This window comes from Microtus pennsylvanicus, chromosome 18 (assembly GCF_037038515.1).
Source record: "Microtus pennsylvanicus isolate mMicPen1 chromosome 18, mMicPen1.hap1, whole genome shotgun sequence".
NCBI lineage: Eukaryota > Metazoa > Chordata > Mammalia > Rodentia > Cricetidae > Microtus > Microtus pennsylvanicus.
The window spans coordinates 16,489,752-16,505,020 of record NC_134596.1 but is presented as its reverse complement, the minus strand read 5'-3'; the positions used below and the strand labels follow the sequence as shown (position 1 = coordinate 16,505,020).

Sequence of the window (15,269 nt, the reverse complement as noted above, 5' to 3'; positions counted from 1 at the left end):
ATCTAAAATCCTTTCCCCCCATCCTCTCCTTTGGGAAGCACTGAGAAAGAAAAATTAGTTTCTGAAATGCAGTCATCTGGGGCCTGTTTTCTTGTGGGGGCAATTAGCGTTCCAGCTGTCGCCCGGCCTGCAGTAACAACTTAATCGTTTCCTCTCGCCTCCCCTGACCCCCAGTGGACTTGGCGGTGGAGTGTGCTCACCAGGGAGTGTTCTTCAACCAAGGCCAGTGCTGCACCGCGGCCTCCAGGGTGTTTGTGGAAGAGCAGGTCTACGGGGAGTTCGTGAGGAGGAGTGTGGAGTATGCCAAGAAGAGGCCCGTTGGAGACCCCTTTGATGCCAAAACGGAGCAGGGGCCCCAGGTAACCAACAAAAAACACATCTCCACGTGTAATGCTCCTCTGGGGGCCAAGCTAGGCAGAAGTATGGCCACAGACAGGGTTCCCTGCAAGGAGAAGAACCAGATTGCGCTGTCACGTGGAAGCTGAAGAACCTGGTTTTGTCAGAAAATGGAGCTACAGTCATGGGAAAGAGGGAAAGGCCAATGGATCTGGGGCCACAAGGCTATCCGTCCATACCCTGTAACCTTCTTGGTATGGTGACCTGAAAACCCTAGGGATAAGTCACAGAGAGAGTTTCCTGAACCCTGAAGAAGAGAGGCACAGCCAGGACAATGATTGACAAGTCTTGACTCAGGGGCCTTCAAGGCCATGTGCCTTACATCATGAGATAACCCCCAGGAGCCAGAGGGCAGAGAAAGTCTAGGGATTGGACTATATACTGGGCAATGGGAACGGGTTTCTGCCGGGCTGGTTTGGGAAGCCTGAACAGGATGCAAATGGATGGAACCATTGAGTTTAATAACGTCAGTAAAGGGCACATTCTGTGTGGCTTTCTTGCTAATGGTCAGTGAAGCCAAGGGAAGGATATTCAAGAAGGCCACCTGACCATCCCTGCAGTGTCGCAACAGAACATGGTGGCTGGTCTTTGTGTTTTTGCCAGGCCCCTGCTTAACCCTGAGTTTCTTACCCACCATTGTCTATCCCAGAAGCTCATAGTTTACCACTGAGTCGGCACCCAAATGTTTACACAGGAAGCTACTGAGCTCAAACTAAGCTCCGTGGCTTTGCTCCTCCCAGCCCTTAATCTCCTCATCTCGGAAATAAGAGTAGTAGAGGCTGTCAGAGAGATGGCTCAGTGGTTAAGAGCATTTCCTGCCCTTCCAAAGCTCCTGAGTTCAATTCCCAACAACCACATGCTGGCTCACAACCATCTAAAATGAGATCTGGTGCCCTCTTGAAGAAGAGACTTCATAAACTTAGACCATGAAACCCTATATGGACAAGTTCAACAGAACTGCCCTATATGGACTGCCCACACAAGTTTCAGCATTGCCAGGGCATAAATTTTATTTCAGTTTCAGAGGGTGTCTCATCACCGTAAAGTACTCAATGGTGGGAACAGATTTGTTCTTAGGGAGAAGCACTGACTGGCAGCGCTCTAACCTAGGAGGCACACACATCCCTGTGTGATTTCAGGACATCTCCGTCAGTTTTGCCTAGCCATCCTGAGCGGATACTGGGAAGAAGTGGAGGGAGATTTTCCAGCCAAGGTGATGCCAACCGTGACCCCAGTGCTCTGTGCTCTGTGGCTCTGGTGTCCTGTGTTTCTGGCAGGGAAGTGGTGTACATACCTCATTCCCAACCTCAATCACAAATTCTGAAGACTTGATGCAAGGAAGTCTGTGGGCTCCATGCAAACACGGCCACAAATTAGTAACAAACTCACAAGTTTTCGAGTTAATCTGGAACAGAATAGGAGGAGCCTTTTCTCCTCTCATTTCCTTCCTTTTCTACCCAAGTCTGCAGTGTGGCGTTTGGAGCCAGATACACAGGTTCTTCCCGGGAGTGGGTGTCCATCCCACCTGCGCTCTGCCGCGCAGACTCCCTTTGGAACTCACTTAGCCTATCTAACCTGTACATTATATTAGGATCCTGTGATCTCCCTCCTGCCAAGACCTTTAAGGTTTTCTTCTGCAAGGATGTCCAGCTGCCTAAACACTCCTGTCTGTCTCAGGCCTGTGGAAGAGCTAGCTGACCTAGATCGGGGGCCAGGACTAGAGACCGCTTGTTGGACCGCCCCCCATCATCTCTCGGGTTAGCTTGGCAGACGAGCAAGGAGGCCACCTGGCCTGCTCGGGATCCGGAGGCGTCCTCTGCAGAGCCAGCACAGCCAGCACAGCCGTGGATGATCCCAAGGGAGCTATCTTTTCCCACTTCTGGTGCTGTGCCCTGGCCTGTCATTTCGCTTCCTGACAGATCTTTCTTCCTGTCCTGTAGGCACCAGCTGACAGTTCATGGATGGCTATTAGATTTAAACAGCGTGTTTATGAGGACTCATTGGGGGGGGGGGGAGTGAAGTTTGGGAGTGTAGGGGTTCTGACGGGGACCCATGTTGCCTACAGAGAAGATGGGATCTATCAGTACAACAAAGTTCCAGCCAGCAAAGACTTGAGGCCTGACCTAGTTGCTCCGGTGAGCTAAGTTGGCCCCCTAGGAGGAGAGAGGTTTTTTTTTCACATTTAAAATGATGTTTTAAGTGGCATTATTTATTTAATTTTTATGTGTATACATGTGGGGACCAGAGGACAGCTTGACAGGGACAGCTATCTTTTTCTACTGTGTGGACCCCTTGCCGAGTCCAGCATCGTCCTCAAGTTGTCAGGCTTGATGGCCAGCCCCAGTATTTGCTGAGCATCTCAACAGCCCCATCTGGAACTCTTAAGCCAAAATGCGGTTCACCCAGAGAAGCTGACGGGGCTTGAAACTCAGGTTTTCTGTTTCTTTCCTTACTTTTTCTGGGTGTGTCAGCCCGTGGCTCTAAACCCGAACTGTGTACAAAGGATTACAGTGTAGGGGTTCCCCCCGCCTGCACCACCCCACCAACACCCGTTCTTACCTCTCCCCACTGTGGGGAGTCCCATGGTTCTTTATTCCTAGAATCTTCCTCCAGGATTTCCTTACAGGTAGGCAAGCAAGCATGATTATGCACTTGGATTTCTTCCCCCATCTCGCCGCGAAAGAGGTCATGCTGGTACCACCATTTGATATCTGGTTCTTCTTTTATTGTCCCTTACACAGAAACTCAAAGAACTTTCTATGCTTGAAATGTGCTTGTTTACTTTTCATCCTTTTTCTATATTATATATTTATGGTATGCCTGTGTGTGTTCATATGTGTGTGCAGCCATGTTTACATTGTGTGTGCATGTACTATATGTTTGTGTGGAGGTCAGATGTCGAGGTCAGGTTCTTCCTCTATCGCTGGCCACCATTTATTTTTTGAGAGGATTATAGGTATGGGTCACCATGCCCCGATTTTCCCATGGATTCCAGAGATTTGAACTTAGGTCCTTAAGTTTTGCCAACGGAGCTGTCTTCTTGGCCCTGAATTTTTCTTTCCTACTTAGTGTTACTGGAATGTAACCAAGTCTGCTATCTAAAAGCCTCAGGAATAGTGTATCTGCTTAAATTCTATCTCTCTCAGCCTGGGAGGGAAGAAACTGGGTCAACTGGGTCATGATAGAACATTTGGATTTGAGGAAGAAAGCTATGGATGAGGACAGAATGAGCATCTTCTATGCCAAGCCATCCCCAAGAGGGGGGTAGCCTTTTGACAGATGGTTGAGTACGGTGTCCTGCAGCTGGGTGTCAATCTGCGGCTTGTCGTACAGGGCACCTTGGAGTCAATGAGGAGGTAGTGAAAGGTAGAAAGGACCTTTCTGAGTTTGTTTTCCTCCAGCCAAGAAGCAGCCCCCATCCCCTACTGCGAGGCTCAGGCCCCTGTTCCCAGGGATGCTGAATCAAGTACTCAGCTCTTGCCCCCTCCTCTGCACTATGATGGAATAATTCCAGTAGTACCCATCCCCCAAGCTATGGTGCACAGGTAAATATTGACACCACCAGACTTGAATTTAGACAAACTGAAGGTGTCTTAGCCTAAATATATCCCAAACACTGTTTGGTGTATACTTATACTACAAGTGATCACGCATTGTGGTTCTGATAGTCGCATTTAGCTGGGCATCTTGTGTTTTTACTTGTTAAATCCAGTAATCCTAGCAGAATGCCAAGACCTGAGGGAATGCAACCATTTCAGAACCCATTGAACCCTTACACTTGACCTCTCAGCTCGAGGAGGGGAACTAGACATGTGAGAGAGGCCTCAAGCTGAAGGTGAGAACGGCCAACCTCTTCGTGGCCCCCTGTTCCAAAGAGCCCCGGGAGGACTATCTTCCCACAAGGCTGTCTGTTCTCTGATCTAGGACTTGACGAGGACACAGAGCAGAGGACCCCGGATGGTGCTGAGGGCCCTTGAAAATAAGACAACAGTCCCCTTCTGGGAGGAAGTGCCTCTGATTCCCTTCTGTGTTTTGCAGATTGATCAGAAGCAGTTTGACAAAATCCTCGAACTGATTGAGAGCGGGAAGAAAGAAGGAGCCAAGCTAGAATGCGGGGGGTCAGCCATGGAGGACAGAGGGCTGTTCATCAAGCCTACTGTCTTCTCAGATGTTACAGACAACATGAGGATTGCCAAAGAGGAGGTAGGTGTGGCTACAGCCAAAACTGGGGCCCCAGGGTTCCTTCAAAGAATTCTTCTGAAGCCCCAGGAGTCCCGGAAGTCTTTATAGGGTGGACAATTCCATTCTGGGTGGCCCTGCTGTCTTTTGGGGATCTGGAGTTTCTGGTGAGCCCCGAGACCTACAGCAGCTGTAGTTGCTCCAGCCCCATTTCCATCCTTGCTCACGGTCTCCAAGCAACAGCAGTTCATCTCTTTCCAACTCATGCACAGCCCTGGGGCCAACATCTCTCAGCCTTGTGACTGTTACCAGGAGCCAAACTATGGACTCAGGACCTGTGGTACTTCACACTCCTCAGACTGTTCTTAAACACCAAGAGTCCCTCAAGGAATGTGCCCCAGCTGTAATTCTTCTCGTTGACCTTTCTGCCACAGTTGGGGAGAATGGAGATTAAGCAGATCCCCGTAAAAGCAGAAATCTCCCCTTTGCCTCTCAATCCCAACATTAGGCACATGGTGGCTGTTTCTGCACAGGCTCAAAAGAAGCGAGTTTGAGGTCAAGTGACTAGATTTTCAAGAACAGAAAAATGGCCATGTGAGGGGTGGGCATGGGCTTCCCTGTAAGGAGAGTGTCCTTTTCTGTTTTGTTTTGGTTTTTGGTTTTTCAAGACAGGGTTTCTCAGTAGCTATGGAGCCAGTCCTGGAACTCACTCTGGAGACCAGGTTGGTCTCAAATTCACAGAGATATGCCTGCCTCTACCTCCCAAGTACTGGGATTAAAGGTGTGTGCCACCATCGCCTGGCCCGGTACTTTCTCCTAGATGTGTTGAAAGGTTTCTCACAGTTCTGTGGTGGTACAGAGCTTAGATCTTTTTTTTTCCCCTTGTTTTTCGAGACAGGGTTTCTCTGTGTATCTTTGGAGCCTGTCCTGGAGCTAGCTCTTGTAGACCAGGCTGGTCTCAAACTCACAGAGATCCGCCTGTCTCTGCCTCCCAAGTGCTGGGATTAAAGGCGTGCGCCACCACGGCCCAGCGCCAGAGTTCAGATCTTTATATGCATCTCTTTTTAAAATTGTTCTTTCGCTGCTGTTGCTGTTTTGCACACTTCTTGGTAAGATGTCCCGAGAAAGCCGAGAAGGCATTTCCAGAGTCCGCACACTGTCCTGGAGTGTAATCCCGCCCAGCATTGAATCAATCCCAAGCTTCCTTCAGAATCCCTCTAAGTGGGCAACCCTGTACTGCCCCTCTCCCTCTCTCCTTTGCCCTGTGACCATTGGCCCCATCCTTCCCCTGGGACTCACTACAGAAACAGTTATATAATAAAGTATCTTTATTAAGGTACAAAGCCACCAGGAGAGCAGCGCTCACCCACGTGCGGACACCCTCCTAGAGGACTTCGCAGAGTGCCAGCCAATGGTTCTCCTTCTGTACACCCTGCTGTGCAGGCTCTGACACAGTTCTCAAAAACGGTGCTGGCATGGAGGGACCATAGATGCAATGCATATGCTTTTGGGTCTCCCATTTCTGTTCTATCTTAAGCCCTCTCATTCAAATTTTAGCCATCACACAATTACAGAGGTCTTGGGGGTTCTTTGTCCTGAGGGAGGCACCCTGGAACTATGGAAAGGCATACAAACTGGGTGCCTGATCAGGGCACACAATCCCCTCCACGCAGGTCTGCTATTACTCTCCTTGTGATTGATTACAGATTTTCGGACCAGTGCAGCCAATACTGAAGTTCAAAAATCTTGAAGAAGTGATCAAAAGAGCAAACAGCACTGACTACGGACTCACGGCGGCAGTGTTCACCAAAAACCTCGACAAAGCCCTGAAGCTGGCTTCTGCGCTGGAGTCGGGCACAGTCTGGTGAGCCAAGCATGCATGCTGGAGCATTTGCACCATCTGAGCTGCAGGCTTGCTAGCTTCATCTTCTTCCCATTGGCGGAGATTGCATGATGTGCTCTCATTGAGTGACTTGGTGACTGTCCTGTGAAATGGGCACCCGATGGCCTTAAGTCCTTCATTTTTCACCTGGAGAAGTCAAGGCATAGAAAGAGACAGAATAATTTCTCCAGCATCATGCAACTAGTACAGTTGGCCCTCAGGGTTTGACCGTAGAACACTCATTCCTTGCTGAGAGACCAAAGTCTATGGCCACTCATGCTGTAGGAATTCTTATAGCCGGTGGTTACCCTCCCACTGGGGCGTGGCCTCTTATACTATAGATGCTGATGTCGAGCATGCCTTTAGCCTCTGTTTTGGCCTCTCTGTTTCGGTTGCGGATTTCGGTTTTGATCTCCATTTAAGCAGAGGACTCTGATTTGTGAGTCCACCCCTAAATAAATAACCATCAATTTTTCAATTCTGAGCTAGTGTGGGATTTTTTTTTTTTAGTGTCCTTCATTTGGCACCCAATAGGCCCAAAGCAGTTTCTTTATTAACCAATGAAAGCAACACAAAGTCTCTCCTACACCACACTCAAGTCTCTCATGTATGCAGACAGCTTAGGAACATCCTCCAGCTTGATTGCTTATTTGCTATTATCTGTCTGTCTATCTATTATCTATCTGTCTGTTTGTCTATCTGTCTGTCTGTCTATCTCTCTGTCTGTCTGTCTATTTATCTATCTTCTATCTATCTATCTTATCTATCTATCTATCTATCTATCTATCTATCTATCTATCTATCTATCGCTCCATCTATACCATACTGACCAAGGAGCTGGAACATACTAGAAAGGCATTTTACTACTAAGATATACCTCACCCCCTCCTGCCTACTTCAAAATCATCTACATGCTTTGTGATACCTAATACAATACTGTGTTGATATTTATTGCACACTATTGCTTAGAGAATACTGCCAAAGAGAAAAATATTTCTGCACGAGAACTTTGGGTGTGTGAAGTTGGTTGGATCTGAATTGGTTGTTCTGAGGGTGCAGAACCCATGGTGATCAAGGGTCACGGGACATAGCTGAGGAGGCTCCAAAGCCTGGACCTTTGAACTGTGTCACCAGACCTCTCTGATTTTGTCTCTGGAGGATTCTAAAGGCAGAGCATAGCTAGCCTGCTAAGTATGGATGCTTATCTCTGTTCCCTGATAATTCTGAAGATTCAGTACTCACGCCCATTTCTCGATGAATGGAGCGAGACTCAAAGGGGCTGAATAAGCTTAGAGTCACATACGTAGTGTAGGAAGCAGAGCTCTGAGGTCAGGCCTGCTCATTTCACATTAACTCCTCCCCTAGCTCTCTTCCTCCATACATTCCAGCTGTAGTTTTTGGCGGGAAGAAAGGAAGCAGGAGTAAAGAGCGTAAGGGGTGTGCTGTGATCAAGTTATAGAAATTTTGCCCAAAGGCCATGCATTGGGTGGGCATCGCTATGCCTCCAGTGTCTCAAGATGCAGGCGAGTATCTCTCGCTCCAGGTAACCAGAGCCCCTTTCTCCCTTTCTCTAGGATCAACTGCTACAACGCGTTCTACACACAGGCTCCATTTGGTGGCTTCAAAATGTCTGGAAATGGCAGAGAACTGTAAGTGTTTCTGACTCCTCACCCTCCACTCTTCCATGAAGGCTAGTGGTCCTCGATGGAGGCTGCTCAGAATCTATCCCTTCTCCTCCCACCCTTGTCCCTGCCCTGATCCCCAGAACCAACCTGCAGCCTCAGCTTCATGCTCTGCGCAGTACCATCACCCTAGGGACACCCTACAGTTCTTTGGCCTAGGATAGCAGGGTGGGTGTGAGGGGGTGGTGATTGTAAGCCTTAGCATACACATCTCCATTTTGATCAGAGAAAACAGACTGGCTCGGTCAGGCTCCGAATCCACCTGCTTTTGCTTTCAGAGCTTGGCACAAGTTTTGAGGTCATACTGTGGGTGACTTTAATTCCTTCTAGATACTTTTTTTTTGAGGGGCCGTGCTGTATCTCCATGGCCCCAGCAGAACATTCTGGGCCTGAACAAGTTCTTCTGTGTCTCTTTCCTGCCTGACCTCCTAAGATTAATGGATGGGCCGCCTTGCCTCTGGCCCAGACCCAAAGCTGGGTAGAGTGTCCCTGGGTGGAGTCGCTACATGCTGGCATTTCTCTCCATTCCCTCTTATTGCTGTCCTGGGTTTTATTAGCCAGTGTGGACAAACATCTTGGTAGGCTCAATGATCCCAGGGAGCCATCTGTGATAACACCCCAAGGCTGTTCTTGGACCTTTCTGAGAGCTCATGTTCTCCCTTTTGTTTAAACAGTTTGTGTCATTTATATACAAATGCTTTACCTTCTACATGTCTGCCGTTGTAGTCAGAACAGACCAGCCTGGGCCTCACCGAGCAGCTCTGCTTGTAGAGTCTTGAGGCTGTTCCAATGGGTAGAGACTGGCTTCCACCAGCTCTTGACTGGTCTGCATGGAATTAGGGCCCCTTACTCCACCTCCGCTCTGCTCAGACTGTCCTTGACTCATAAAAGACAAGAATCGTCTGCACACAAGAACAAAACCCACACCATCTTCTTCGTTCCTTGGTCCTGTGACTGGTTCTCCTGCAGTAACTTATTGATTCTTTGCCACAAAGACCCGTGGCAGGAGCTCAGTGCCCCATTGGCAGCCTGTCGTGTCTGCCATTTTGGAGTCTCTACTTCATGGCCTCTCAGAGGAGTCTTCCAGCCGAGCATGGGAGGCCAGGGCTAGGACCACCCGAGTTCCTTCCAGGCTCCTCCAATAGTAACACTGGTGACAGCTGACATTTGCTGAGCACAGACTCCAGAAGGTTTTGCGAGAGCCCCCGAGAAGTCATTCATGTTCTTGTGGAGACAATCCACAAGAGGGGATAACAGCTTTCAGGGGACAAAACCGACCCAGGAGGCTAGTGGATCATAAGTGTTAAAAGTAGGGTTGGAGAAAGGGCTCAGCCATTACAGGTTAGGCTCACAATCAAAAGGACAAGAGTTAAGAAAAACACCAACTGTCACCCTGGCCTTGGGCTTTCCATAGTTCAGAACTTGCTAAGCAGAGCCCACCTGTGTCTTACTGGTGTTTTTAAATTTTGTTTGGGGAGATTTTGTTCTGTTTTTTTGCAGTACTGGGAAAGGTACTTAGGTCATCCCGCATGTGAGGCAAGTTCGTTACCACTGAGCCGACCCTGGCCCTAGGAGTCATCTCTGTCAGTCCCTTCAGATGAAGCCACCAGAGCGCAAGTGGTCACTTGTCTCCTCTGGTCCTTTGTCTTCAGCCAGGCGGGTTGTGAGGACCAGGGAATCCAGCAATCTTCAGCCTTCCTTCTAGAGGCGGGGAGGCAGCAAGCACGCCAGTTCCTTAAGTGAAAGTCACTGGAAGGACACAGAGTGATGCAGGGCACATGGAGGACACCTGCCTGGCCGCTGCTACCCTAGAACCTCTACAGGTGTCCGGCAGAGCTTAATCACCTGGGCACTCATATCCTGGGGTCCATGGTCCCTGTGCCTGCCACGGACTCGCTTGCTAAGCTCACAGACCTTGGCCATGTTTCATCTTGACAGTTTTGCTAGGGACTTTCTTGAATGTCTTTTTTTTTTTTAATCTTTGGCATTTAATTTTTCCAAAGCTTATTTTTTTGATGAAATATTTAAAATCCACTTGTAAGGAACCTGGAAACTGCCTTGAAAACAATTTCTATTTTCAGTTGTTTTGAATTAGTGTCTCCTTGTTGTAACAAGTTCCCCTTTTCTGTGCTGGAGCACCATAAGGTGAATTCCATGGTTTTCCCCAAACTGGTCACCCGGAGCTAGGCTGGCTACTGGCTGCACATCTGCCGGCCCCTCCAGGGTGTGTTTCTGGGCTGGTCTTGGAGCCTGAAAAATCTGTTCCTCTTGGTGCATTGCTTTCTGCTTCTTTTCTTTGCCATGTAAGTAAGGCATCCGAGAGAGCCAACAAAAACTCATACTACAGAGATGCAGCAAGGCCAGACCTTCCTCCCTGACCCTTAGTCTCATTTGGTTTTGTTTTTATAAATTAAAAGAAAATTAATTTTAAAATTAAATTTTTAAAAAATGTAATGGCAGAAACAAATAGAAACCTAAACCAAAGCTTCTGGAAAAAGCTTTTGTTCTGGCCTGTCTTGTGTTGCTCTTCAAATTTGACCTTGAAACTCCCAGCTGAGTCTCTAAAGACGGCCTTGCTGACCGCAGTTGGTCCAAGGGCATATCCTCAGCAGACCCTGTAGGCGAGAGGTAAGTGTGGTCCTACATGATCTCTGAGCTCTTGGCAATTTTCCTCTTGAAATATTTGTTGAGCATCTTTAATATTCGAAGCTTCGAGTTAGATTCTGGGCATTTGTCAGTGAACTGTTATCAACCCCTGTCCCCAGCTATATCCTAAGGGGGTTATTAGGAGGAAGACTGAGCTCCCAACTGGCTTTAGTGGCTGATGTCAAAAAGACTGGGTGAGGGGTTGAATGAGGACAGCAGCATCTTGAACCAGAACAACAGATGAGGAAATAGAAAGAAGAAGGAGGAATCTACAGCCTGCTTCCTGCGAGAATGTGCTGACCCTTCAGAGCTGTCTGACACTAGCTAATTCGGGACGATTTCACCCCCTTTCCGAGATCGATTAAACCGCCAGCACTTAGGACTTTTGCAAAGCAATACTATTTGCTCATTTGGAAAGTTTATGGTGTGTTTTCTGTGGCTATGCACAAATCCACTCATTCTCTCTGTTTGTGGAAGCAAGCTACTTTTTGCACGTGAAGATGCATTTTGGATACGTCAGAATGGGCACTGGTGTTATTTCCACGGGCCCTTATTATTATTATTACAAACCTTGTTTATAAGCTTCCTTGTATATAGTTAACACACTTAGGGTGGTGGTTTTCAGAATGAATTCCTAGAATTCAGTGCCCGGCCGCATGAAAGTGTCTCTGTGTTATTCTACATCTCCTCAGGTGTGAGACATTCAGTGTCCCTTTCACGCTTATTGGAATTTGAATTTCTTTTTCTGCAAAAGTGAGTATGTCCTTTGACGAATTTTTCCACTTGGTGATTTGTGTTTTCCCTGTTGCTTTGTAAGTACATATAGTACATTAAAAACCGCACACCTTCTTAACGGTGACATTCCTTACTCAGCAGAGAGTGAGTGGCCGATGTGAATTCTCCCTAGGTGTTGGAACTGAGTGGTGGCATTCCCACGGCACAGCTGAATCCGTCTTGGGGACTCCAATCATCTTTACTCCACAGTCCTGAGCCACCATGGCTCTTACACTCAAGGGGGCATCAGAACCACCCAGGGAACTTACTAAACACAAACAAACCCCTTGACTCCACTGAGCAAATTTCTGATCCCATCAATATACTGGCTTTGATGACTCCAACATGTGTCACCAAGCTCTACAGGACACGTGCAGCTCTCTCTGAGCTCAGATGGAGGTGTCTGCTAGGCCGGAGGCTATGAGGACTGAATTTCCTAGCCTCATACTTGGCTCAAGGCCCCAGCCATCTTCCCAACCAGCCCAGTGGTACCTTTCTGTGTCTTGTCTCATTTTTTGCTCAGTTCTCTTCTTCAATTCTTAAGAAGCCCTGGGCCACCCAAATGACCCAGAAAAGTCTGTTTCGAAGTCAGTTGATTAACCACAAGAATTTCATCTCCAGCATCGGTTCCCCCTTGCTGGGCCAACTACTACGTGCTCCAGGACAGGGGAGCGGGATGTGGACTCCGTTTATTCTTTTGCCTTCTGCTTTACCTGCCACAGTAGTGCTGGGCGAGGCCCCAGAGTTTGCATTTCCAACATGTTCAGAAGTGATGTTGATGACACTGAACTGAGCAGCTCACCTACAGGTCTCAGAGATGAGACAGGATTGCGATCTTTTAATACAGAGATGGCCTCTCCGGTCCCTGGCCCCTATAAGTCATTAGAGAAGGAATTATTCCAAAGATGCTAACCCGAGGGCATCACATCCCTGTGTCTAGCCTAGGCCAGTGTCTGTTCCCTTTCTTCTGCAGTCTGACCCAGCTCCTCTTACAGCTGTGCCCTTCAGAGCCAGATGTCCCTGTGGGCCCCGGGCTGCCTCCTCAGGCTTAGACATAGCTATTTCTCTCTCTTCAAGTTCCAAAAAAAAAAAAAGGCTTAAAACTGCCACAATCTGTGCAGTTCTCACACCCCAGATTCCCCTCATCCACCTGCAAGGGCCCCTCTTCTGCAGCCACCTGCCTGACCCAGAGAACTGACCCCTGGTTTGTTCTGATGTTTCCCTCTCTCCTGGTCCAGGAGCAAACCCTAGCTCTTTTAAGGGCTTCAAAAGCACCGTACAACATAGGAACTTAGCATTTAAACTCACTCTTTCAGCTCCCAACACTTACTAAGGACATCAGAGTGCCTACTGCCCCTACTCCGTCCAGGCACCGCAAACCCCAGCACTCAAACTGTGCACCTGAGAGCTCGGGCCTTAGAAGAGTTTTCCCAGATCCCTGAACTGACACTGTGAACTGTCCCTTTTCTGTCTTCACAGAGGTGAATACGCTCTGGCTGAGTATACAGAAGTGAAAACGGTCACCATCAAGCTGAATGACAAGAACCCCTGAGCAGCAGACCAGTTTCTTCCTCCAACGCTGGACAACTGTCTGTGGCAACTCCAACTTGCCACGAGCCGAGAGCAGGACGGCCGCGCTCATCTTCCCAGGGCCTTCTGTTCCGGACACTCGGTCTACTAGAGTTTGCTGGTTTTGATTTTCCTCTCACAACTCATGCTTTATGGACCAAACTGTGGGTAGCTGGATGTTACCTGTGATGCTGCAGGCCTGCCTGGGGAGGAACTGGTCTCCAGCTGTGACTTTGCCTTTAGCCTAAGTGCAGGACACAGCAAAGACCTCCAGGGCTCTGTTAATATGAGGATGGTCTCTGGAGTGTCCTGCAGTTACTTTAAATGCTTTGCTGACCCCAGGAGGAATGTGGAAAGAGCTTACTGCCTGTGCGGCTCTCTCACGGGCTCCTCACCTGTGCAGGGAACAAGTCCCTCTTCATCCTGAGGTTGAAGTGGGACTACTTACAAGTGAAGGTAGGTGTTGGTAGGAAAGGAGGATCCCAGGGACCCAGTGCGGGCAGCTTAGGGGAAACACATGCCAAGGAAAGACTTCAGAAGGCTTTGATCTGTAAGAGTGCTGGTCCCAAGGGCTGCATACTAACACTGACGGCGGGATTCTCCTTGAAAACCACCCTGACATTGAAATGAGCAAGTCAACATCCCAAAGAATTTGCCCTGTAGTCCTGAGATGGTCAGCCATCCCGAAGGCCCTTTTCTTGCAGAGAGCATCCTTAGTGCCACCTTTGCCACTGATGGCCCATTTTAGAGCTACCCTAGCTGAGCAAACCCAGGCAGTTGAACCACACATTCGACACTCAGAGCCTTCATTCACTTTTGCAAGTTACCCGTTTCCACCACATTCGGTGATGGGTGCACCCGCTCTCTGTTTCTTTTCTCCAGCTCCATTACCGTTTTAGATCAGTAAACTGAGAGACAGCTGCCACCGAACAGCTCCGTAGCTATAAAGTCCCGTTTGGGTTTCCATTTCTGAATGATTAGCGAATGACACCCGAATCCCATAAGGGACACGATCACCAACCAAGTGACCTGGATATCTCATTCACATTATGACATTTTTTTTCCTCTTTGATGTATCCATGTGATATGCAAATTCCATAGTTTAGCTTGGAAAACTAAAGCCGTTCTCAGAATGCTCTAAGAATAGAACCAAACCGATTGGGTTGGCTGCTGTTTGGGTACTTTATCTGTCAGTAACTCACACCTCTCTAATTGGCTGTGATGCTTCCACTTAAGGACGTAAGTTGGACTGAGCAACAGCGAAAACAAAGCCTCCTACCAGAACCAGTGTGTGCATCAAGACAATGACGCATGAACTGGGGCTCTCAGCCATGCCAGAGACGAGCAATATTCCATTTACCTTCCTTCCCCCTCAGCACTTATACTACCAGTAACTGATTAAACCGGGATTTGGCCTCATACACTGACCTTTCAGCATCTCAATATCTCTAGGCACTACCCTTCACCGTAGTACATTAGAGGGTTGCTAGTCCTCCATTGTACAATAACGCCTTTAATATGAAATGTTACATTATTTATAATTGGTATCATTAATGTATCTTTTTATAGCTGTAAGTACACAGAGGTAGTATATTTAACCTTCTGTAATATACTGTATTTAGAAATGAAAATCTATATAATGTTAGATTTCACTTCTTTAAGGTTGACCCCTGTGGTATGGTTTTTCAATTGATTGGACTGGGAATTCTGATGCTAACTTCAGATCATGTTCAGCAATGACAAAAATAAAATTGGACACTTGAGAAACTTTTTTTTTCTTCACTGAAGGACTAACCTCATTTGAATTGTGTGGCAGAGTCTTCTTTCCGAGACTTATATACTGTGGCTTTTGATAAGCAATGGGGATGGCAATAATAAACTTGTACTCCTTCAATCGGTGACACGCAGGGCTTCTTTTATTAGTCTTGGGTGTTGAACAGCCCTGTGCCTTACAGGCTAAGTGTAAGGTGCTTTCTATGCTGCCCAAGCCCCTTTTAATCACAAACCAATGAAGATTGAGTACAGAAAATGAGCATTTAGGGAAACCATTTTGTCCCCAAATAGTGACCATGTTTTGTTTGTTTGTTTGTTTAGTTTTGGGGTTTTGTGTGTGTGTATGACTTTTCTCTATGATGATCTAA

The 15,269-nt window shown here is 47.8% G+C and overlaps 1 protein-coding gene across 1 annotated transcript in view; it reads left to right on the top strand.

Annotated features, from left to right (window-relative positions):
* Aldh1a3 (aldehyde dehydrogenase 1 family member A3) overlaps positions 1-14,895 on the top strand; it is a 35,257-nt gene extending 20,362 nt beyond the window's left edge. The window contains exons 9-13 of the mRNA XM_075952688.1: positions 175-359; positions 4,435-4,599; positions 6,282-6,439; positions 8,032-8,106; positions 13,039-14,895. Coding sequence (XP_075808803.1) covers positions 175-359; positions 4,435-4,599; positions 6,282-6,439; positions 8,032-8,106; positions 13,039-13,111 — 656 coding nt within the window. The 3' untranslated portion in view covers positions 13,112-14,895. The remainder of the gene's footprint in view (positions 1-174; positions 360-4,434; positions 4,600-6,281; positions 6,440-8,031; positions 8,107-13,038) is intronic.
* The last annotated feature ends 374 nt before the right edge of the window (positions 14,896-15,269 follow it).